The sequence below is a fragment of the Mus pahari genome, chromosome 1 (genome assembly GCF_900095145.1).
Source record: "Mus pahari chromosome 1, PAHARI_EIJ_v1.1, whole genome shotgun sequence".
In the NCBI taxonomy this organism is placed as follows: domain Eukaryota; kingdom Metazoa; phylum Chordata; class Mammalia; order Rodentia; family Muridae; genus Mus; species Mus pahari.
The window spans coordinates 152,540,231-152,565,846 of NC_034590.1; the positions used below are offsets into that span (position 1 = coordinate 152,540,231).

General features: G+C 48.4%; 1 protein-coding gene across 2 annotated transcripts in view; it reads right to left on the bottom strand.

The window, feature by feature from the left end:
• The window catches only part of Tll2 (tolloid like 2), a 121,521-nt gene that overhangs the window by 23,069 nt on the left and 72,836 nt on the right, over positions 1 to 25,616 (bottom strand). For both annotated transcript variants that reach the window (XM_021206754.2, XM_021206762.2), the window contains 6 exons: positions 25,114 to 25,292; positions 23,050 to 23,155; positions 14,517 to 14,641; positions 11,591 to 11,706; positions 7,391 to 7,493; positions 338 to 454 (listed from right to left, as the gene is read on the bottom strand). In XM_021206754.2, the coding sequence (XP_021062413.1) occupies positions 338 to 454; positions 7,391 to 7,493; positions 11,591 to 11,706; positions 14,517 to 14,641; positions 23,050 to 23,155; positions 25,114 to 25,292 (746 nt within the window). The remainder of the gene's footprint in view (positions 1 to 337; positions 455 to 7,390; positions 7,494 to 11,590; positions 11,707 to 14,516; positions 14,642 to 23,049; positions 23,156 to 25,113; positions 25,293 to 25,616) is intronic.

Below are 25,616 nucleotides of genomic sequence, written 5' to 3' on the forward strand. Positions count from 1 at the left end.
CACACAGAAGCTGCCCCAGGGGGATTCCACAGCCTTTCTCTTACATGGACAGGAATGTCTGGGTAGCACCACGTTTTCTATTTTCTGATGAAGCAAGAGTCCAGAGATGTCAGGCCCCCTGCTTGAGCTCATTCAGGTGTCCAGAGGCCACTGCCATCTCTACCCTGATGCCTGATGCCTGATACCCCAGCTGGATTGAGCGGAGAGCTCACTGGGCTTGTGACAGTGACAGAGCTTAGCACGCATGGCCTTTGCCTTCCAGGGAAGGAAGCCGGCTGCGCTAAAGGATGGACGCTTGTCAGTGGCCACCCGCCTGACTGCTTTATCAAGAACAAACCTTCATATACAGCAAAGAAGCCTTTGCCCAGACTGCTGCTGCTGCTACGGAATTCCACCCAGAGCCGGCTGTCCGAGGAGACGAGGGGCTCAGGTACCTTATCGCCACAGAACCTCCCTGGAAAGAGAAAGAACAGTCGGGACACTGTGGACATCGGGCTCAACTTACCTCAGTCTGAAGGAAAGATAGGAAGTAGGCAATGACCCTCAAAGTGGCAGCTGACCCTGCAGTCCACAAATAGGGGCTCAAGAATGGTCCATCTGAGAGACCATGAAGGACAAGTCAGGATTCCAGGCACTCGAAGTACAAGACAGAGGGCAGGTACCTTCCCTGCCACGTGGGTCCTGTGGCATAGTTTGTGGTAGTCCCAGCGGTAGAGAGATGATGCTGAGCTGTCAATGATGTTTGTTTGTTTTGTTTGTTTGCTTTGCTTGACAATCCTGAAGACACCGCACCCTTCCCTTTGGGGCACTGGACCCTCTGTTACCCTTCCCTCAGGAAGAAGGGCCAGGGACCAAGAAACCAAAGCTTCCTTGCATTTGAATTAATTCAAGGCCAGATGCAATACTGAAGGTTCAGGGTCGAAGAACAGTGGGCTTCCCAGATGGTGCAGAGGGACCCAGAAGGGAAGAGAGAGACTGGGATGAAGAACTTTGGACGGATACCATGGAGCCCCTTAAGGACTGATTCTGTGCATCCTCTTCCTCCAAGCTAAGACTATGGCTCAGGCAGGATGATGAAGACCACAAGGAGACTTAAAGATCTGGGAGAACAGGAAGTAGTGTCCCCAGTCCCTGGACAGAGCCCAGAAGGGTAACAAGATCCAAGAGCTCCCTGTTCTTCTGGGTCCAGTACGGAATTGTCTGTGTGGCTTGTCTAGACCTTTGCCCATGACACAGCCATGCGGAATTCCCCATGCCAAGCCTGATGTGACATGTAAGCGTGACTACCAGCTCCTGAGCAAGTATAGAGGTGGCTTTCCCACAGTTCACAAGCCTTGAGTAGCCAGAGAGTGTCTCGCCAGCTTGGAGGAAGGTCCACGTGGACTTGGGTATCACCTGAGCTGCCTTGAGTTGAGACAATAAAGAAACAACAGGCACTGAGCTACAGCATACGCCCAGGGTCTCACTCTGTAGCCCCAGCTGACATTATAGTCACTAAGTAACCCAGGCTGGCCTCAAACTTGCTGGATCCTCCTGCCTCAGTCTCTCCAGCACTGGAATTATAAACATGTGCCACTGTAACCGGCTCCCAGTGTTTACAAAGGCAGGCACTTTAACCATAAGTGCGTGGGAAGCCCTGGTCAAGGCACTAGACACCATAATTATGTTTTATTTTTCTGAGAAAAGTAGAAAGGCACAAGGCTGAGGAAGGACTGGTGACACCGTGGCCTCTTCCAGATGGTCAGCTCTGGCTTATACTCTTTGAGGAAAACCAGGGTTGAGGGCTGCCAGCCAGTCAGCTCTGCTCCCTCCTGGTTCTGGCTATCTCTAGCCGTTTGGATTTAGAGGTCTTCCTATTTAGTGAAATAAAATGACTGTCAAGTCTTTGGGAAGGAAAAGTATATTGGAAGGGTTGGGGAGACGGCTCTGTGTAAGTGTGAGGATTTAAATTTGTGCCCCCAAAGTGAGGTAAGACAGCCGGGCACGGTGATGTGTTCTTACAATTCTCACACTGGAGAGACGGGGTCTCACTGACTCGCCAGCCTGAAGGTAGGTGGTATCTGAAGTACGACGCCCAGTGGGGGTCCTACCTGCATATGCAAACAGCATATGCATACATGCTCCCGCATGCGTGGCCACCCATGCACACACAGCACACACATGCACTCATATGCTCAAAGAAAAAAAAAAAACAGATTGGATGGGCGTGGTGGTGCACGCCTTTAATCCCAGCACTTGGGAGGCAGAGGCAGGCGGATTTCTGAGTTCGAGGCCAGCCTGGTCTACAGAGTGAGTTCCACAGAAAAACCCTGTCTTGAAAACAAAAACAAAAACAAAAACAAAACAAAAAAACAGATTGGAGGCCTATACACTTTGGGAACCGCATCTTTGGTACGGCCGATTGCTGTGATCAGTTTTTAGTAAACAACGAGGAAGCACGAGGGAGCACCATGTTTTAGCAAGAGGGAGCACTGTACAGTCAGTCCACGACAGCCCTAAGCTGGACTCAGGTTTCCAGTCTGCATCTCCTTTTGAACCCCCAGCGGCCACAGCCACTGAGGACTGACTCCAAATGAGAGGGGGGAGGTCTATAGTCTGTTACCTACGGAACTAACTCAATGAGAAGAACTTTCTGTCACCCCTGCTGCCGGCTGATCCACCCTTGTCGCAGTAGTGATCTTATGTAGGGCCTTGGGGAGCAGGGGGGAGGTGTTCTGCATCTGGAGGTCTCTGAACATATCAATAGATAATCCATTTATTGATAGACTCATAGCTTAAGGGCTACTTAGAGGTGTGTGTGGGGGGACTAGATCAATGGAAGCTTGTCCTCAAAGAATATTCTCTCTTCTTGTCCCACACTCTCATGCCACCATGAAGCACTAGCAATTTTTTTTCCTTCCAGCTGCTTCTGGCCTTGTCACCAAACTGAAAGCAATCAGGTCAAGTGACTATGGACTAAACCACAAGCTCAAATAAACCTTTCCTCTTTCCAGTTAATTCCCCTCAGGCATTTTTGTTACAGCAAGGCAAATCTGACACAGACCACACTCCTTTCCCCCTAAATCGGGTACTGTTATTATCCCCATTTCACAGACGAGAAAAGTGAGGACGAGAGCATTTGTCTCAAAGTTGGAGGTGGAAGCAAGATCTGAAGCTTGGCAGTTTAAGATCCAGACTATCGGGGCCACTATCACCATCATCACCACCACCATCAAAAGGAACTGGGGTCTAGTTCTGAACATGGTGCCGTTTTGGATATGACACCAAAGGTGCATCCTGGGAATGAAAGTGCCATGTTCCCTTCCCAGCTCAGAATAAGACAAATGAAGATCCCTAAGCACATTTGTGCGGGTGCCAGGCTTGGCTGTTGGCCTCACGCTGTCATTTCTGTTCATTTGGGAAACTGCCCTAGCCCAGGAAACTTCAGGAGTGGGGCCACGCGCCTCGATGGGCCGGCCTGACCTTTCTGAACTCCCCTCCCCGTTTCAAGGAAACAGGATAAGGGGCTTTTGTGTGTGTTATGGAAACACCGAATGCCAAGGCAGCTCTGCAGACAAAAATACGGTGCTTGCTCGGGCTGCTTCCTCTACAGCAACAGGGGAGGGGAAACCACGTTGAAGGACAGTGTGTAAGATTACTGACTGACTCTTCTGGCACCACCCCTGAGCCCCTACACATACCCTGTTAAGGAAGGGGAAGTGGCCCCTGGCACAGAAACCCCATCTGTGATCTTTAACCAGCTGTGAAATATTCTCATCTATAATTTTCTTTTGAACCCAGTACGTGTAAACCTGGGTCACAAACAGCCTCTCTCGGAAGAGCTGAGCAGGCTGGCAGGAAACAGGCACGGAGAGGTGTCAGTTCCTGGACTGAAATCTCGTTCCTGGGTTTAAAGGCCTTTAATAAGGATATCAAGAGGAGATGCAGATGAGGACACTCCGAGTGGGCTCTGCGGGGAGTCATAAAGGGTTCATTCATAAAAAGTTATGCGCGCATTATGCCTGGATTTTTGCACACTGCCCTGGGAAAGAGAATGCGGTGCAGAGGTTTTCACAGCAAAGATGCCTACTTTACAATCTGCCCTAATCCGCTCTCCCTCCTGCCAAAGGGGCCTTGACCTACCCCTCCCGGCAGATTGCATGGCACTGACCCCTCCCAGGGACCAGCTTAGCCTACACAATGCACTTGTTCCAAACACAAAAATTCACTAACGACTGCATTTGGAAACATCAGAGCGGACCAAATAGTTGGCAAAGGAGGGTGTGCCTGCAAATGAAGAGTGATGGTTTCAGGCACCAGGCCATGCCTTGGCTGCAACGCTGTGTGTGTGAGAGTGTGTGTGTGTGTGCAGAAAGAGAGAGACAGAGAAAGAGATAGAGAGAGAGAGAGAGAGAGAGAGAGAGAGAGAGAGAGAGAGAGAGAGAGAGAGAGAGAGAAAGCAATGACTCAGGTAAAATATGAGCACTAACCCTCCCCCACCCATCACCCCAAGCGGGCACCCCCACCAATAAACTGATAAACTGCACAAATCCCGTCCCAGTCCTGAGTGCAACAGAGACACCAGGATCCATACTGAGAAAATTCCCGCTTGCCACTTGAGCAAAGGGAATGCCTGGAAACCAATCCGTGTCCACTCTCTGGGAGACTCTGGCTCCTTCCTCCCACGGCTTTGGTCTAAGCCATCCCTGGGGTATCGGGCTGCCAACCTCGGGAGGAAGCCTGGTTAGCTTTGACTCACAGATAAATAACCCCTGGACTATTTCATCTGACAACTTGGGAGGGAAGGACTGTAAATATTCAGCAGTCACCTGTCCCCTTTACCAGGACAGTGGAATTCTGGTTTGACTTCAGACACTAGCTAGCCGTGAGGCCTTGGGCACTAAGTACGTGCGAGAAGCTTGGCTTTCCTGTGCCATGAGGGGTACAGTGACTTGAAGGTTTTTGCCAGGTTGAGGGTCTTTGATTCCTTGTACTGATGAAGCTCTTCCCATATGGCTTTTATAAAATGTTAGCATGGGGGATCCAAACAGTAGACAGGTGACCAAGACACAGCGTAATGCTGACCACCACCTGCATGCTTCCTTGCTTGGAGGCAACCGCTCCATCTCTTGAGCATCCTTTCTGTGTGTTTGGCACTAGACAGGACACACGAGAGGCCAATGTGATCATTCTCTGACCTACTTTTGTGGATTCTGTTTAAGTTATATTCCAGGAGTCTTAACCAGAGATATTTTCCAGGCAATGACGGCACACAGACAAGTTAAAAAAAAAAAAAAAAAACCTGCTCCCAGGAGCCCAGACTTGTTGGGGACCTGGGGGGGGGGGCTCTTGTATGCATATATGTGTATAGGTGCACTTATACATGCATGAAGATGTGGATACAGTTACATATGTGTATCCAGGTACATGTGGGGCCAGAAATCAACATTTTGTGTCTTCCCTACTCTCCACCTTATTTTTTGAGAACAGGGTCTCTTGCTGAATCTGAACCTCACTGGTTCAATTAATCTGACTGGCTCGGGGACTCCAGGGACCCACCCATTTCCACTACTACCCCCTAGTCCTGGAATACAGACATATGGTTTGTTTTGTTTGGTTTTGTATTGTTTTGTTTTGTTTTTATGGAGGTGCTAGGAATCCAAACTTTGGTACACACACTAGTGCAAAAATCACTTTCCTTGCCCAGTCATCCCCCTTCCCTTGCACACTGCCATTTTGGCACACCTGACCAATGCAACCTGTGACCTAGGTCTCTGACTGTTATTTCCCCATCTGGTCACTTTAGGCCAGAAACAGAACCCAGTGCAGACAGGCTCTATATCCTGTCTTGGGCAGTATAGCCACTTGTCTACGCCCACATTCCTATGCATACTTCCAGAGGGAACTTAGCTTGTATATATGGACTAGGAACTACCTGATGCATTTTTCCCAATGATAGCACACAGACCAGCTGCTCCTAGCACTCTGGAGCATCTAAGGACACACATTCCCACCTGTCTGTACCCTTGGGAAATTAAACTCACATCTTTCTAGAAGCAGGCACTTGTGGGCTGTCCCCATTGATAGCCAAAGGCTACAGATTACTCATGCAGAAGGCTACAAGGTCCCTAGAGACTACCCTGTCTGGCGCGACTGTCTCATCCTAGTCCCCCAGGATCTAGCACTACATCAGGGCTTTCTTTCTCATCACCATCTACAGCCAACTGTTCTGGCAACAACTCCTCCCCAGGTTCATCACTGGCAGCATGGCAAGTGTGGCTTTCCCATGCACATGGAGGACTGCGGGAGACCAAGTTATCGCCAAAACCTTGGATTTGACCAGGCCAGGAGGGCATCATTCAGATCGTCCTAGCAGTGAGGACGCCCCACACTCCTTTTATCTGCCTCTTTGTTGGTCTGTTTCTCCCTGCAGCTCCATTATAGCTGTCCTCTTCAGGCCAATGAATCACAGAGTCGGCTCCCCAAACCCAAGACCACTGATTCTAGGCAATATTAATCTTCCATGAGCATCAAGAGAAATCTCTCTTGGGAAACCTTTCTCTTTATGGTGTCTTTCTGTGATCTTTTGCTCAAAGGTCCAAGCGGCCTTTGGTGGGTGCCTCTGTACTCTTGTCTATTCCACAGAAGTAACCCCTGCCCATCAGAAACTCTGGAAGAGAGAACCAAACCAAGAACAGAGTAGAAACATTAAAAAAAAAAATCCTCTAAAATAACCACTATGGGTTCTTTACATCTCTAATTTTATTTGAGATTTATATTGTAAATCATAAAATGGTTCCTCACCGTTGGATTCGGCCCACGCGATGGTTTGAGTAATTTAGTTTTGACAATTTAAGACAGCACAGCTGTGGCCCTTACTTCAACAAACCGGTCCCATTCCTATCTCTTCTGCCTGTGACAGCTGCTAGCTGTGATTCCTGCCCTATACACATCTTTATGTACATGCATGAGTTGGAAACAATTCTATTTACTCCACTCTGTAACATTGCGCAGGTTATAGAGTGCTGGGAAAAAAAAAAATCTTTCTGTATCGATACACTCTCCCCTCCAGCTTTATTTTTATTGGGTGGAAATTTTCCGTGGAAAAGGTGTGTCACAGTTTACTCCGCTAAGCCTTACTGCTGAACATTTAAATTTCTTTGATTCTTCCTGCTTCAGTGTACACTTCCTTAATTAGTTCTCTAGGAAACATTCCAAGGAGTGGAATTGCTGGGTCATAAGGCGCTGACAGTTTTTTTAAAAGCCTTTAACATGTGTGGCCAAATGGAATGGTCAGAGTTTTACAATGACAAGAGCGCCTGAGAGCTTCCTGTGCCAGCTGCTACATGGAACCTCCAGATAGGGAGAACACACCCCATCTCTCACTCTCTGAAGGCTGATGTCCACTCACCCAACAGGGGGGCCTTTCTCCAGTAACCATCCCGGATCTCCACGTAATCGTACCAGCACAGGCGGCTCTTAAACAAATCCATGGAGGTGAAATTTAGGATGATCTGTAAAGAATTACCATAAAGTAGGTTTGAACAACAAAGCCCGAAGACCGCCTTACGTGCCAAGGTTCTCATGTTACCCCTTAGCATACAGAGCCCTCAGACCGCAGTAGGAGCATCTTCTCAAAACGCACACACACACAGGAAGTCTCCTGACATCAAATAATAAACCTTAGTTGGGATGGGGAGTAAACAGAGGAAGATAGGTCCTTTAGTTCTGTCTGGGGAGTCACTTGAGCTTTTGAAGTTGCTAAGTGGTTTACAGAAAGCAAGATGCGTTTAGAGATAGGCAAGGACAAGTTGAGACTAGGGATTTGGGAGGAGGTAAGGGGTCAGGGAGGTTCAGAGATATGAAAGGATCTGGTAACTTCATCAATCATTCCAGAAGGTCTGGGGTTAGCTCAAGTGCATCTGAGCACGGCTGCAATCAGCATCCCTCAGCCAGGACCTCTCACTCCTGAAGTGTTACCATCCCCCACGGAAAGCCTTCCTGAACTCGGTCCACCCATTCAGTTCTGTCATCTCTTTATTCTTACTGGTTGGCCACTTCCAGTGTGTTCCTGTGCTGTGTCTCTCCAACGTCCCTGCCTAGTGGCTACTGTTGGCATGATCCCCAGACTACCCAGTCTTCCACGGCTTACACCTCAGGTTTTTCTGACTGCCCCGACCCCACACTTAGAAAACCCCTAAAGAAATCCCTATACCCCTATCTTATAAGTCAAACCTGCCTTGTTTTCTAGACTCTCCAAGGCCACCCTGTGTCTCTTTCTTGGTGCTCTACAGGTTACAAAAGCCCTCACTGGGCCCAGGTAAGTACGGTAAGTCTGTGCTCAGGTGGAACCACATGATATTTGATCTTTAGGACTCCCCATTGTCTCTCCCTCTCAGGGGTGTCTAATCAGACAGGTTTGGGCTCACGCCTCAGCTCCACCCCTCACTGGCTCTAGAATCTTGAGGAAGCACTCATCTGAAAGACAATGTACACACTGCCAGGTTGTGGAGGCGTCTGTGAGAGAACCTGCATGCGGAGTGACTGACTAGTGCTGTGTCTGGCGTGCAGGGAGTGCTCCAAAAGCACACTTTTAAAAGTGAGACTATACTGAGTGTGCCCTTAGCGTATCACAGCTGACATCCCACAGTCCCTCACTGGCTTTCTTTCTATCCCGATCAACACTGAGAGCGCCCACTCCCTCCCCAGGGCCAATCCCCATCCAGTGGGATTCTTCCACGGAGCCCAGTGGTCGCCTAGGAAATGAAGAATGAGTACAACAGATGGGGTTGCATGTGGCTGTGTGCGTGCCATGGGCGTGTCTGTCAGATGCCTAGGGAGTGAGGAACCCAAGCTGAGCTACATCTTAAATTGGGGTGTCCCCGGGTTTCTCTCAACTCCGCATCATGCTCATGATGAGGCAGTGGGATTCAGGAATGCTTCTAAGCTGGCCCCACAAGAATTCTTTAGTCTTTGTTCTTTTAAGATTACAGTGAGGAAATGTTAGTAAAACTTCCTTGGAAACATATTCATGGTCTGACTGAGAGGGATAATTATTCAGGCTGATTATTTTAAGTATGTTAGTGAACCATAAAGACCATCGGGGGAAGAGGTGATGAGCGAGAGGTACTCTGAGAGTCAATTGAGTTTGCTAATTACCAGCAGCTCTGGGGAAGGCTGGGTGAGGCAGAAATGGGAATAATTGCAGGAATTTCAACGATGTATATTCTCTGTGCCCCCAGTGAGCACTAATAATTGAGACTTAGTGAAGCTTACACGGTTTAAACATATCACACAGTCCTGCTGTGCAGCAAGTCAACAATGTGGGGATTACCAGGCCCCCTCCTCTTCCTCCTCCTCCTTCTGCTTCCTGCCTGTTAGCACCTCTAGCAGGCACAATCATATCCACACAAAAGGTCTGTATCTCTCGGGTTCAAGAAGACAACATGTGTTTGCATACATGTGCAAGTGTGTGTGTGTGTAAGCTCAAGCACACACACAGGAGTCCAGAGAGAGAGAGAGAGAGAGAGAGAGAGAGAGAGAGAGAGATGTAGAGGGCAGAAAAAGATGTCATTTGGCTTCCTCTGTCACCTGTCCCCTGAATTTTTTAGACAAGGTTTCTCACCGACCCACAAGCTTGCCCTTCTGGCCTTGCTGGTTTAACAGCAAGCTCTCCGAATCTGCCAGTCTCCATCCCCGTATGTTGGGTTGCAGGCATGCATGGGCCATGCTGGGCTTTTCATTTGAGTGCAGGAGATTTGAACTCAGGTCCTCGGGCTTGCACACCCAGCACACTCACCCACTGTGCAGTCTTCCAAGCCCTGGCATTGTCTTAGTACTGAATCGTGACAGTGGCTGTGCGTGAGTAAATGTATGTTGTGTGAGCTCTGTCTCCTTTGTGTAACATGATGACAGTCCAGTATTCCGGTTCTGCGGTCCACAGTGGTGTGGGTTCGTGTCCCAACTCTCCATCAAATTTAGTCACCTTGAGTAGGTCCAATTTCTACTCTATGATAAGCAGGGTAACAGCATCTAGCATGTGGGGTTGGTACAAGGATGTGACCTACATGGCTTAATGAGAAAAGAGTCCAGTGTGTGTAGAAAATGCTCTCAATGGACCAACCATGGTCACGGCTCTCAGATTCTCATGTTATACTTAAAGTTATGAAGTAAGAATATCTACAGGCTGGCTGTTGAGACCTGAGCAAATCTAATACATTCCCCTATCTCTACTTGTCCGGGCTTGGCTCCATCCTCATCCATCCACATATCCATTCAAAGTGGGATGCTGGGACTGATGTGGACACTCTGTCCTCAGTGTGCGTAAGGACTTGATAGAATACAGTAGTTATGATACTGAGACATGCTATGACATATGTGGTCCTAGAGAGATGTGGGAACACGAGCATATCCCCTCACCTAAGTCCAAGAAAGAGGGATGATCTGAGACAAGCTAAAAAAAAAAAAATCTGGATTTTTCCAATGAAAAGATAAAGACTGGAGAGATGGCTTGCCAGTTAACAGTGTGTATTTTTCTAGCAGTGCACCCTAGCTCACTTCCCGCCACCCATGTTGGGTGGCTAACTGCTATAACTCCAGCTCTAGGGGATCTGGGATCAGGGGTCAGTTCCTGCTTTCTTCTGGACTCCATGGACACCTGTATATACACACACACACACACACACACACACTGACACACATATACATATAATTATAAAACTTTTAAATCTTTTAAGAAAAGATAAAGTTCAGAGTTCAAAGCCCCATTCTGTGTTTTACTATACGGTTGGGAATCCCCTCAGATTCTTTGTTCACGGAATAGACATAACGTGCCCTGTAGTGGAGCAGCATATGTCATCCTTGGACTAAGAAGGAGAAGTTTTGGTCCTGAGCTCAGTTCTAGATGGCAACGGAATCTTCAAGGCCAATGGATACAGAGCTTGAGCAGTCCCTAACATCTTCTTCCAGAGGCCCAGGGCCTTGGCATTCTCTGAGCCCAGTTATAAGACATTCCATGGCATCCTTCCTGGATCTAACATCAGACATGTGACTGACCAGCCTACCCTATCAGAGGGCAGTCATGGAGCAGCTGTTGCAAGGCTGGGGTGAACGATGTGGGCTGGACATCAACACAGGTGGTGGTAGAGGGCTGGCCACAGTGCCACCTACCAAATCACTATTCCAGTATGTCAGCAAATTCTAGACTGGACACTTGCCCCCTCGAGTATCATAACAGTCCAGATAGAGGAGAGGGTGTGGTTTACCTGACAGTGAGCTTGATACATAACCTACGTGGCATTTAGTGCATGCCAGGTCTCTATTTATATGGGTAAACCTGGCTTTGAGGTCATAAAACAGGGAATGCAACACAAGCAGGTGTGCTTCTGGCACATAGTGGGTACTCAGAACACCTGCTATTATTAACCGCACAAGGGTTGGGTCTTCCTACTCTACCTGGCTCAGGATGCCACACTATTCCCGATGGGGGGGGGGGGTCCAGCCTACCTTTTAAAGATGATGTTACTGTTCATGTGTATGGGGTGCGGTGTGGTACCCAGGTGTGTGTGCAGCACGCACTGATATAATCCAAAGAGTCAGTGTTCTCACCTACCTTTTCCCCTGGGGTGACGGAGATCCTCCAGACGCAGTGGGAATAGGAGGGGTAACCATTTGGGAAGCCAGGTGCCGAAAAGTTTCCTGTCGTGTCCTGTAGTGTCTCCCCACATGCTGCACAAGCAAAAAAACGACAACTCTGATGCAGGCACACACGAGGCTCCCACCCGAGCTACCCTGTCCAGGCCTGTGAATTGAAAGCCTTTTCCCAAGCCAATGCCGTGTGAATGAATGATGGAAAGTGAGCCAAGTACATGGTCATCTTCTGGCCAGGGCAAGCAAAAGTGGCATCTTGGTGCCAAGGGGTAGTGCTCAGAGCTCCTGCCAAAGGCTCTCGGGACTCCGTGTGGCTTGATCTAGGTCCAGATCTCCATTCTCCAGCCATGAGCTGAACCGACTCCTGGGCCAGTGAGATTACCTGCATCACACTGAATGGGTCCACTCTGGGTTTGACATCCACAGAGTGTTCCGGGGATTGTAGAATTGATTTGCTGATTGGTTATGAGAGAGGAGGTTGAGTCCAGAGCCTTGGGCATGCTAGGCAAATGCTCTAACACTGAGAGCCATGCCTCCAGCCATACTGGAGCCTTCGTGACTGCTAACGACAGCCATAGCAGGGAGAGTACCAGAAGTGTATGCCAGGAAAGCCAAAAGGAAATATGCTTTGAGACTCATTTATGTTTTCAGCGTGATCTCGCCTCCTCCCCAAGTCTTTTCTTTTTTGCTGTTCACCTCTGAGAGAGCTACCAAACAAACAAGAAAGCAAAGGGAAATGCAGGGGAACAGAAAGCTATACTAGAATGGTCTACAGTGTGCTCCAGGGCCCGTTCATCTCTGACGGTTGCCCAGTAACGAATGGGTCTAGAACGTAGAAACTGCATGGGGAATAAAATTTACTTTTTCTAGTTTGTCCTTAAAAGAAATAATGAAAGTGGAATTCCTGTAGCTTGGGAGCAAACAATATTTGTATTCCCCTAACTATGAAGAGGGACACCCCCAAAATACAAAGCCAGTGGCTTGATGAGTGACTCCCACCATGGGGTTACCCACAAAGTGCAGGCAACGGGCCTCTTTAAACATCCCTTCCCTCTCTTGATACCACCTCTGCTTGGCCATCACCCTAGCTCGCCGTGACCCCTTGGAGCATCTGCTGCTGCTTTTGGAGCTACAGGAAGACATGCAGAGGGATGCCCATCATTTGCCTCAGGAAATCCTGGCTGGGGGGTGGGGGGCTGAGTGTCACATTACAGAACAACTGCCAGGCACAGTGAGGCTCACTCCCAGCAGTCAACACCCCCGTGGGTTCCATGGAAATTATTTTAGAATAATCATCAGCATTCTGCAGGAATAGATACATTACTGTGTGCTCCAGGATATTTACCAGCTGCCTGGGAGCCTTCAGGGAAATAAGGAGCTTATACAGTGTAACTAAATAAATACCGTGGCATTTCCCAGGGAATGCTCTAAGGTTTCCCCTTGAATTTAGAGGGTTATATGATATGTGTGTCCCGCATTTCAGCCCCAGCATGCCCCCAGATGATTGAGAGATGGCTGAACATATTTCCTCGTTGCGTGAGGATGCAGCCTACACAGCATTTTGCAGTCCCCATGGTCCTGCAATGTCACAGTCCATACTTTCTCCAGTGGCCTCAGTTTCAAATATACAACCGCAAATGGAAACACATCTTGTCTGAAGGGTGTGGAAAAGCTACTGGAGCTATTGGCGATGGAACTTTCTTCTGCCTTGCTCCCCCCACCCCAAGTCCCCTAAAGTTCATTCTGCTCAATCAGTGGCACTAACTTGGCTGTGACAATTGACACTTTGCATGGATTTAGAAGTAACTTGGTTCCTTGATCTCAAAATGACATGGAACAAAAAGATACCAAAGCAGGTTAGGTTTAACTGTCAACTTGATACAAGATAGAACTCCTGGAAAGAGAGTCCTAATGAGGACTTATCTAGCTCGGTTGGCCTGTGAGCATGTCTGTGGGAGGTTGTCTTGATTGGTCATTTGATGTAAGAAGACCCAGCCTAATGTAGGTGGTGCCATTCCCCAGGCAGCAGGTCCCAAGCTATCTAAGGCAGGAGAAAGCTACATGAGTCAACAAATAAGGAAGGATCCACGCATTTCTTCTCTCTCTGCTCTTGACTGTGAGCGTTTAAGTTCCCGCCTTGGCTTTCCCACCATAATAGACTGTAACTTCAAACTCTAAGTAAAAAAAAAACCAACAAAAACAAAAACAAACAAACAAACAAACAAACAAACAAAAAAAACCCTTCGTCTCCTGTGCCCTGCTTTTTGTCGGGGTATTTTATCACAGCAAGAGAAATGAGACCAGAACAGAGATGAAGGCACAGAGGGTCCATCTAAGGGGGGGGGGGAACCACTGCCCTAGCACAGAACAAGCCTTTGCTCCACCCCTAAGATACTCTCTGGTCTTTAGTAGCATGTGCCTGGTAACCAACCTGAGGCCTCAGCACTGAGACTTATTCTGGCTGTAGCTTTAGGGAACCGTACCCCTATCATCCCCAAAGTATTCCCCATGCTCTGTCTTCCTGCCAGAAGCGCTTGGTCCTTCCTTTGCCATATTAACATCCCCCAGCTCCCTAGAAAGAAGAGGGGCTCTCGGAGCAACGTTCCACACTGTGCTGGACCCTTGTGCTCTCTTCTCTCTTCACTCAGTGCTTTGTCAGAAACTTCAAAAGCCACCCATAGTCAGGCTATGGGCTCTGAGCCTGCTACAGGCCTCTTTCAGCTTTCTGCTCTGCACTGCACGCTTCCTGACAAAGACACAAGAAACCAGGGCTGCCAAGGAGTGATCCTCTCAGTTCCCAGCAAGGGGGCGGGGCTGCCGGCCCACAGCGTGCATTGTGTAGCATGGGATGCTAGGAGTCGCTGGGAGTCCCCGTGGCTCACAGTTACCTGGGCATTTGTACAGCTTCCTGGCTTGAGCTATATCTCCCTGACTGAGCCGCACGCGTTGGCCAATGGTTGGCCTGACGCCATTGTCGTCTCGACGAGGGAGGATGGTGTCTAAGAAAACTCCTCTACAGGAAGAAAAAAAAAAGAGAGAGAGAGAGAGGGAGAAAAGTCAAGGCTGCCAAGCTATGTGTGAGGAGACTCCCAGTCTTTCTTTCCTGGTAACCCATCAGCATTCCTGTCCCCATCACTAGCCACCCCTGCCCCTTGCTGCATGACACTCGGGCTGCCTCTCGGTATTCCATCTCATCTGATCCGCCAACTCATTTCCCAAGGGGAAGGCAACTGCCAAGTTGAAAAATATACCCTAGTCCAGTAGTCGGAGGCCCGCTTTCCTTATGTGTACTGAGTACACATCAGCTCTGGACAGGCCCTTGCCCTGGGGCCATCATGTTGCATGAACCAGAGACCACCATTTCATGATCACAATGTGAGTGGCTCCCCCTGGAGTTGTATGCTAGGCAGTACTTTGTGTAGCTAGGTCTTGGAGCTGCTTCAGGAAGAGCCTGAGAACTGGTCTAGCAGCTCGACAGCAAGCACAAGTGGAGGAGCTGACCAATCAAATTCTGCGTGGTTTTGCTAGCCAGATCAGATGGATCGTGAGCTAAATCAAGAGCGCTAGGGGTCAGCAAAAGATGCCGGGCTGCACGTTCCCCTGCTAGGCCTGCCTTTGCCATGTGGGTTAACTTGGCAAGCTCCTTCCCTTCTCTGAACCTTTCTGAGTCTCAGTTTACTCCTCTGTGCAATGGGAGTTTGGTTGGTCATAATGGCTCCTCCTAGCCCTAGCACCTTAGTCTACCCTTGTGTAACTAAGATCTAGAATTCAAGGACACAAAAGGAGTGCTAGAGGCCCGGCTGAGCCCCGGGTTACTCACGACTGGATGCAGCGACCAAGACCCCTCCTCTGCCTGTAGACTCTCTTCTTGGGCCTGGCCTACAAGGTGTCCCTTCTCCAAGTCTCACCTGTTCCTTTCTTAGCTTTCTGGAAAGAGTTGTCTCCGCCCCTTTTCGATGCTCAGCTTTAATTCACTCGTCACCCTGAGATCCAACTATATCGGCGATGCTCAGCCGGGCCCCTCTCATTTTCATCTGCCTCTCTGCATCTCTGGAAGCTGTCAGCCTCTCTTTCCTCACTGTCCCCGCCCCCCCCCCCCCCCCCCCCCCCCCCTCCCCCCNCCCCCTTTCCCCCCCCCCCCCCCCCCCCCCCGCGGGGTTCACAGGCTTTGCTGCATAAGCTGGGAGAGAGAGCAACCACATCTACTTCCTGCTTGGACGATGCCCCTGCCTCTGTTCTCTCTCCATGCGATACCACAGAGAATTGTTCCCTGATCAGAGTCACCTAGTAGGACTCCCCATTCCTGGCGCCACCTCCCCAGGCTGTGCCAGGGACCTAGATCCAACCCTAACTTTGGCTAGGAACCAAACTCATCCCACCCTTCGAGTTGTCTCCTGACCTTTGTCTCTGGAGAGTGGGTCAGAAGGTGCTCTCAGCTCCTCCCTGTTCCCCACTCTCTTCTTACTGAGAAGAAACCCATGATCAAGTTCTGTCCTGTATACCTTGCAGGCATCCCTTGACCCCATACCTTTCTCCTGGTTGCCAGACCATCGCCTGAATTCATGTGATCAGCATCTCTTCCTGAATTTTCTCCAAAAACGTCCTGACTGTGTCCCCTTCTGTGGGTTCAGCCTCTTTTGCCCCAGTCCTACAATGTTGTAATTGGGCACCCCGGCGGGCAAGGATAGGTGTGTGCTTAGCAACTTCCTGTCACTTGGCTGTCTGGGCCCTTTGTTCATGGCTTCTGACCTCCTGTCCAGCCATACCTAGTGTTATCTCCTTCTAGATCCCTAACAAATTCCCGCACGCACTGTCCTCTCTCTGGGATACCCACCCCCATCCCGTCTCGCCTACCCACACTCTCCTATTCATTCTCTAGATCCCCATCACCTCTCTCCCCCTCTTAAGAGGGTCTTCTAGGACCCTTTCTACCCCTCCCATCTTGTGTTGCCACATTCTCTTGACTAATTTCATGTCATACTATTTGTTTTAAATGTGTAATGATATTTTCTCCTCTGTCAAAAATAAGTTTCTCAAGACTAGGTTTCTCCTTTCTATCCTTAGGGACTGGGGGGGTAGAGGGGGAACACAACCCTGCCTCCTTCTTTAATTATGTTATGCAGCCACAATCAGGGACTATCTTCTTCAAAGAACTTCACAAAATAGCTATTTACATGCAACACAATCAGCTAAAACATACACAGCCTAGTTATTAACTGCTCTCTCTCTCTGTCTGTCTCTCTCCCAGCTCTGTGCTGTCTTAAACTCTCTGCTACACTGGATAATACACATCTCCATTTCTTTCTGCTTACATCACCTTGTTATCTTTTTGGCTGTGAAATTCTTGTTTTTCTCAGTCAGACTCCTAGCGTACACTCTCTCCAAGAAGCAGAGTTGGGTCTCCTTTGTCCAGCATTGAACCCTCTGCCCTGACTTTCTCTGAGTCTCATGCCCTTATTCTCCAGTGTCCCCCAAGACACTTCAGTGGTACCCCTGTTCTCCCCTCCTGACACCCGGTTTGAAACCTTAAATCATGACCCCTAAGACAACTAAAATTCTAAATTCAGTTACCTGCTACTCAACAGAGACACTTCTGCCCTAACAAAAGACACGTCACCTTGTGACAGCTTCCCTGAAAGAGGAATTTTGCAAACAAATATCAGCATGTTGTAGAAGGAGTAGCCTGGACTTAGCGGATGACTGGCAAAGCCACCAGTGGGCCTGGCATGTATAGACCATGTTCCCTCCTCCACTATTCTTAGGGCCTCTCGATGTGCTTCCCTATCCTTTCCTCTTCAGAAGACCCTGGGAGGCAGGCCTAGTGTCACTAGGTTCCTGAGTGACTTCATGTGGGAACAGAGCTTGAAATGGAGAGCCAGCCCCCACACCTACACAGGCCTGGAACCTCCTGCTAGAGATTTTCATCTTTCTGCCTACTGTGCATGGAAGTCTGTTGCTCCTTGAACACAGTAGGTGATGGTCTGAGTGCCCGGGGGAAGGGAGGCGTTGAGACAAAAGTTGCAGTCTGGACACTGGTTCACAGCCTATCTCCGGAGCTAGGACATCAGTGCAATGCTCTGAGTTACTGACAGACAGCTGGATTCTGGAGAATGTGCACTCTCAGAGCCATCCTTTATGCAGTTCTAGAACACTGAACCTTTCCCTTTTCTGGATAGACAGAGCCCAGCACTGACTTCGGGCTACACAGGGAACGTTCGGCAGATGCTTTGGAGGATAAAATGTCAGCTCTGAGTTTTCCAAACAAAGACATCCCTGTACCAGAGAACTGTCTCCTCATCTCCTGGACTGGTGCCCAGCAAAACTTCTAAGGACATCATTCCCCACTGCCTGGGCCCAACCAAAGGGAAAAGGAAAAGGGGGCAATAAAACCAGAAGAGACAGAGCTGAAAGGAGGGAGCCCAGGTCGTAAAGAGACTCAGAGACACAGAGACCCGAGTTTCCCATCAGCAGGAAGGGCTTTGTTCCACAAGCCTGTGCTCCGCAGGCAATCAGCTGCTCCTTCACAAGCTAAAAGGCAAGGTACAGTGTGGCCCCAGGAAAGAAATGATCCAGACGAATGAGCTGCAGTCAGAAGAGGAGAGGCGTCTAACAAAATGCCCACAATGCTGGCCAGTAAGAGCCTGTTGTACAAAACAACCTTCTAAAACTTCACACAGAAAAGCATCATAAACGCCAGTACAGGCATCCACCTGCGGCAAAACATATTTGTGGAGGGAAGAATTCCAAACTCTGGGGCAAGAGCTGATAAGAGCTGGGAGAGATGGTTAAAAATAATACACCTCACCATCTTCATAGCGATGTGTCTTTGAAAGACAACGTTGCCATTTCTCTCATTCAGAGGCAAGGTGTATTTCTTCTCTTACCAGATTCTGGCCTTCTGGGTTGCTCTGACCAATAGAACGTAGCAGAAGGGATGGTATGCAAGTTCTAGAGCCTGGCCACTAAGAGGCTTGCAGCCACCCAGGCTGCCCTCTAACAACCGCCCTGAGTCCTTAAGCAGCGAAGGGCTTGGCCAAGTCCACTGAAGGGTGAGGGGTCATGGCAAGGAGGATGTGGGCTATGGCCAGCTGGTACTGAGTACTGGATGTGTGGCTGGCCATTTTAGACTCCTAGCCCAATCAAGCTCTGGGCAGGACCAGATCAAAGAAGAAAGAGCTAGGCTGACCCAGGGTATCAGAAACAACAACAGTAAGTTGTGCTTTAAGATACTAAGTTTGGTAAGGAAACTGCACAGCAATGGGTATTGTAGCAGTAGCAGAAGTGCCTGGGGGCCACAGCCCTGCATCCGTTGCCCATCACAGCCTGGTGGTGTCTCTGGCCAATCCCCTTCCTAGGTGTTCTAGGCACTTTGGATGAGGTGTGATTATTTCATGGATTTGGCCCAAGGGTTTCCTCTGGTCTATGCTGATAAGCTGGATCATGTTGACTTTGGGGTTCGTCAAGGTTTCCTCCTGAGGGGCAGAAATGATGCGATTATGAGTTAGAGATCGCAGGGGAGGAAATGATATTTAGAAAAAGAAAAAAGTTAGGCAAAGTAGGATGAGCCTCTGCTTGGCCTCAGGCCCCAGAACTTAGTCCAGAGACTGGCAGGGAGCAAGCGAGAGGAAGGTGGCTTCATTCCTATAGCCCGACAGGCCCTATGTAGCAGAGGCTTACAGCTTCCGTTCTGCAGAGGAGCAACCACTGAGTACGTGCAAAGACTTAGTATAGGGACGAGGCTTTCCTTGCTCATTCCTTGGTGATGCAGCTCTCTTGGCCTCTTTGACCTCACACATTCACTTTAAAAAGTAACAAAAATCTACTGAGTACCTAACTGGGACCCCACCGGATGCTAGACCCCACCGGATGCTAGAGACTCGAAGAGAATGAGATAACATCTTTGTCCAAGGATCTCAGTCTACTGGGGAAGGGAGGAATGTCGCAGATAAACAGAGATGGCTCAGCCACTAAAGACTAGGCTCAGGACCAAAAATTATAAAGTGATATGAAGAGTTACAGAAGTTACAGAAATAAGACCCAAGGCACAAGCTTCTCCATTGGGCCAATGTGACACTGTGTCCTTGACAATTGATATTGTCTTTATATACCAGTTCATAGCCTCTGACGGACAGGTGGTGCCAGGTTATTCCTTGCATGTTTTCCGAGTTGAGTCTCAGCCCAATCCCAACACTTGCATTTCCACCCACCTCTCTTATCCCCGGTTAGGCTTTCAACCTACCCACTCCACTGGCTTCCTGGGGTTCCCTCCATGTTCTAGTTAGCTTCAACTATCAGCTTGACATAGACTAGAGTCATCTGAGAGAACTGCCTAGATCAAACTGGTCAAGTTTTTGATTATTAATTGATGTAGGTAGGCACAGTCCACTGTGGGTGGCACTATTCCCTGGGAAAGTGACCCTGGGCTGTTATAAGAAAACTAGCTCTGACAAGGTTCCCAATGGGAGCTAGAGAAAGTACCCAAGGAGCTGAAGGGGTCTGAAGCCCCATAGGGGAAACATTAATATGAACTAACCAGTAACCCCAGAGCTCCTTGGAACTGAACCACTAATCAAAGAAAACACATGGTGGAACTTGTGGCCCTAGTTATATATGTAGCAGAGGATGGCCTAGTGTACTGGCTAATTTTGTGTCAACTTGACACAGCTGGAGTTATCACAGAGAAAGGAGCTTTAGTTGAGGAAATGCCTACATGAGATCCAGCTGTAAGGTATTTTCTCAATTAGTGATCAAAGGGGGGAGGGCCCCTTATGGGTGGGACCATCTCTGGGCTGGTAGTCTTGGTTCTATAAGAGAGCAGACTGAGCAAGCCAGGGGAAGCAAGCCAGTAAAGAACATCCCTCCATGGCCTCTGCATCAGCTCCTGCTTTCTGACCTGCTTGAGTTCCAGTCCTGCATCCTTTGGTGATTAACAGCAGTATGGAAATGTAAGCCGAATAAACCCTTTCCTCCCCAACTTGCTTCTTGGTCATGATGTTTGTGCAGGAATAGAAACCCTAAGACACCTAGTCTGTCATCAATGGGAGGAGAGGCCCTTGGTCCTGTGAAGGTTCTATACCCCAGTATAGGGGAATGCCAGGACCAGGAATGGGAGTGGGTGGGTTGGGGAGCAGGGGGAGGGGGAGGGGATAGGAGATTTTCAAAGGGGAAACTAGGAAAGGGGATAACATTTGAAATGTAAATAAAGAAAATATCTAATTAAAAAAATAAAGAAAACTAGCTCTAGGGCTAGGGATACGGCTCAGTAGTTAAGATAACTTGCTGTTCTTGCAGAGGACCCAGGTTCAGTTTCCAGGACCCATATAGCAGCTCACAACAATGTATAACTCTAGTTTCAGGGGACCCAATGTGCTGCCTCTGAGGACACCAGGCACAGATGAGGTACACTTAGGTGCAGTAAAAACACATATGAAATAGAAGCACATAATTGAGTGAGAGGGAAAGAAAGACTGAGACAGACTAAGTATGGACCTGTTGAGTGAGCCAGAAAGTGATGTTCCTCTATGTCAGTGGTTCTCAACCTGTGGGTTCACAACCCACATATCAGGTATCCTGCATCTCAGATATATATATATATATATATATATATATATATATATATATATATATATATAATGATTCACAACAATAGCAAATTTACTGTTATGAAGTAGCAACAGAACAATTTTATGGTTGGGGTCACTACAGCGTGAGGAACTGTATTAGAGTGTCATAGCGTTAGGAAGGTTGAGAACTACTGCGTCATGGTTTCTGCTTCAAGTTCCTTACTTCCTTCAATAGTGCACTATGACCTGGAAGTATAAGATGAAGTCAATTCTTTTCTCCCAAGTTGCTTTGGCCATAGTATCTTATCACAGCAACAAACTGGAAACTAGAACACCTCCCAACCCCAGAATGGACCCCTCAAGGTCTAGTTAGTTTACCAGGCCAGAAGAGGAAGCCCTTTCACTTCAGATTTCCTGCGTGGCATTGTGCAGAATCACTGGCCCACCCCTCACTCACCTATACTAGACTCAGAGACTGCTGCACATAAGGCTGGACCTGGAAGGGGCTCAGAGAGTACCTGCTTTACCCGTCTCCCGGAGACTCAGAAACTGATTTGAGCAATACTCTCTGATGAGCGGGCTGGAACCCCCACTTTGGTGCAGTAGGCAGGTCATGACTGAAGCACATATGTGGCTAGAGAAATAGTATCCTTGAGGAGCTTGGGATTTACCAGTTTGGCCACCTCATGGATAGGATGCCTTGTCCAAGAACCAAAGAGCTCTCTCAGTAATCGGTTTCCTATTCAGAGCCAACACAGCCAAGCCAATGGCTCCCTTTAATCCTGGCACACATGGAGACTCAGGAAGATCCGTTTTCCTCTTTGCCTTGCCTACTGGGAAGCACACGCAGGGTTTGCTGCTCATACTGACAAGCCTCCACATTCTGCTGATGTACATTCTGAGCACTGACTTCCAGACTTCACCATGGCTGCCTGTTTTCCCACCTTACTCTTGTGCGTGCATGCGTGCGTGTGTGTGTGTGTGTGTGTGTGTGTGTGTGTGTGTGTTTGTGTGTGCATGCGTTGGAAACCATCTCAGAGCTTTCTAGGGGAAGGATTAGATAAATGAACAGACTGTTGTAGGAGGATGCTTAACAGCTTAAAGGGGGGAAATATTTGCAGTGTGTCCTTCTAAGTGTTTCCTTTAAGGACTGGGAAGATTTCCAGCTGGGACTAGTGTGGATGAGCTTCCATGCACAGACACTTACTGTGGACTAGATGCAGAAGCAGTGTGGAGAACACATCTTCCTGCACATCCCCACACATGGGACAGACCCCAAGTGTACCTGAGGTAAACAGCAGGTCCAGCCCTTCTTTGGTGATTAGCACCCATTCCCTGGGACTTTGTTCTCACTCTGATCTGGGTACCTAAGCTCTCTCAAGGTGGCTGAAACCTAGTTTTCTTTGTCTCTGAAAACAGCCTGTGACTCACAGCCCTTCCATCTCTGACACAGCCTAGCTTCCAAAAATACAGAGCCTCTTCTAGGACAACGGCAAGTACCTGCTGATTTGTTTAGGATGTGCATTAGTAGTCAGAGATGCCCCCACCTAATGGGAACTCTACAAAAAGCCTTTAGGTTATTCTCCCAGATGACCTTTCCATAATTTCTCTTCTCCAGTTGCTCCTCGTGGCATGAGGGCATGATGGAACGCCAGCTTCACAACGGGACTCAATCTCATTAGCAAGAACATGATTAGATTGTATTTCATGGCAGCCCAGAGGCCACTGTATTTCAAGGATGGACAGGCCAGCCATGGTAGGAGCATGCCCAGACCCACTCACTCTCCACAGACCTCAGGACTCCCACCCAAGCCTGAGGCAGGTGCAGTAAAACAGATGTCCCAGCAAAGATTCCGACCTTGAGAAGGTGTTCCGGGCATAGTGCATGATGCTGTCGAAGTCGTAGGTCTCTCCCAGAGAGCTCACCTCGCCGGCTTCCATTTTTAAGAAATTATACTCCTGACCTGTGACACAACACTCTGTTAAGGACTATAGAAATAAAGCAGTATCCGAAGTGAAGCTGTGGGGAGGAGGGCACAGGGTAATTTCCTACTGCTTCTGTTGCCTGAGCAGCCAGACAACAGGATTTGTGGGGCTTCTGGTGATTGCTTGGAATAGAGTTGAAATTTGAAACATGGAGCAAGCCTTATGCTCTCTCTGCCCCACTGTCCAATGCACCTCCCCAAAATGCTATTTGAAACTTAAAACTATGCTTGCAAAAAGATTAGCACTCAATCTACTTATCCAAAATATGTTGTTAAAAAAATTTTCCCCTTCATCCAGCAGCCAATGGAAAGAGATGCAGAGGCTCACACCCAAACATTAGATGGATATCGGGGAGTCTTATGGAAGAGTTGGAAGAAAGATTGAGGGACTAGAAGAGAATAGGGACTCCACAGGAAGACCAACAGAGTCAACTAACCTGGACCCTTGGGGGCTCCCAGACACTGACTCACCAACCAAAGAGCGAGCATGGGCTGGACATAGGTCCCTTGCACATATGTAGCAGACGAGCTGCTTGGTCTTCATGTGGGTCTCCCAGAAACTGGAGTGGGGGCTGTCCCTGAGCCTGTGGCCTGCCTACTTATGGATCCCAAACCCCTAAATGGGCGGCCTTGTCTGGCATCAGTGGGAGAGGATGCACCTAGCAACTTGATGTGTAGGACAGAGGGGTGTTGACACCAAGAAGGGAAGGTGGAATGTGGGGAGGACTTGCGAGAGGGTTTACTAGGAAGGGCTGATATTGGGTTCTAATGACTAGATTTAGTAAAAACAAAACAAAAACAAAAACAAAAACAAAAACAAAAAAACAAAAAATTCCTCCCCAAAGTTCTGATCTTACAATGTGAAGAAAACAAGAAAAATAAATCATAAAGTTAAATCCCAAATGCTTTGTCCTCTGAAACAAGTTTAAAACAATCTGGGGAGTTTGATCTGGGTTGTGCTCTCCTCACAAGCCAATGACTTGAGTTCGATTCCCAGAACCATGTTAAAAAGCTGACCTTGAGGACACAGATGAGTGGGACCCTAGAGCTTATTGGCAGCCATTATAACTGCCTTGGCAAGTTTAAGGTTAATGAGAAATTTTGTCTCAAAAAAAATAACATGTAAAGTCCTTGAAGAACGACACCCAAGGTTGTCCTCTGGTCTCCACATGCCACAAACATGTGAACACACATGTACAAATACATAAACAAAGCAGATTTAAGGCAGCCACATAACTTAGCTACTTTCATGTTTAATATCGCCCTTTTGGTTGTAGTTTTTTGTTCGTATTTCTTTGTTTTGAGACACGTCTCATTGACTGAGATAGATTTGAACTCAATCATTGTCCAGGTTGGCCTCCAACTTGTGATCCTCTTGCCTCAACCCTCCCAGTGTGTGGTTTATAAGCCAATACTACCACACCAGGCTCCAATACAAATATTTAGATCAAATTATTCAACATGAGAGGGTGCATGCATGTTTTCTCTGTGCATGCTGTCTGCCTTGGAGCAGAATCCTCCTATGCAGAGGTGTTGGTTTTGCACGCATTTGTATCTTAATCATGGTATGATTTCAAAAGGCTGCATTGCATGGTAAAAGTGACTCTTAAAAGTTGCCAGAACTCCCGTTTTGCCTAGTCATCCCAGACATGATCATTTAGGAACTGGGATTGGATTTCACTGCCCCTTACAACCCGGAGGGAGAATCATAGTTCCTATTCTGTTGTAAGCCACAAGCTTCAGCAGGTGTGTTCTCAGGAAGGCCACAGGTAGACAGTGGCAGAGCTCATAACAACAGCTGGCAAAGTGGAGTCACTGCCTCCACTGCTAGCATCTACTGCTAGCCATGAGCCTGAGCAGCTCCCAGAAGCCCTCCTCTCCGTGTCCCAAAGCCTGTGGATGTCCAATCTTGCTGGCTTCAACCCAAAATCCCTTACCTGGCTGGATGTTTTCCCTGATGATGGTGACATGCTGGTCTCGGTCTGGCCGAGTGTGTTCATGCCAGAACCCAACCACATGGCCCAGCTCATGAGCCACAATGCCGAACTTGTCACAGTTTTTCCCGATGGATATGGCCTGCGGGCCACCTCCTCGGCGTCCCACATAGGAACAACAACTGGGTGATAGAAATATGCAGAAATATTAGCAGGTCTGAGGATATCAAAATGAAGAGGCATGCCCCGTTCCCATTTCACCTTGTGGTATAATGGTGTATTTGAAAAAAGAAATGCATTTCAGAGGTGGGAGATTTCCATTACCCAACTCCCCACAACGAGGCCACAATTCCCTCAAAACGCATCTTTGCCTTTTGGTGGACACAGATCCCATTTAGAACCTGAAGGCATAAATGGGCCTCAAATCCAAAATGAAGTGTGTCTACTCCTCTCTCTCTCTCTCTCTCTCTCTCTCTCTCTCTCTCTCTCTCTCTCTCTCTCTCTCT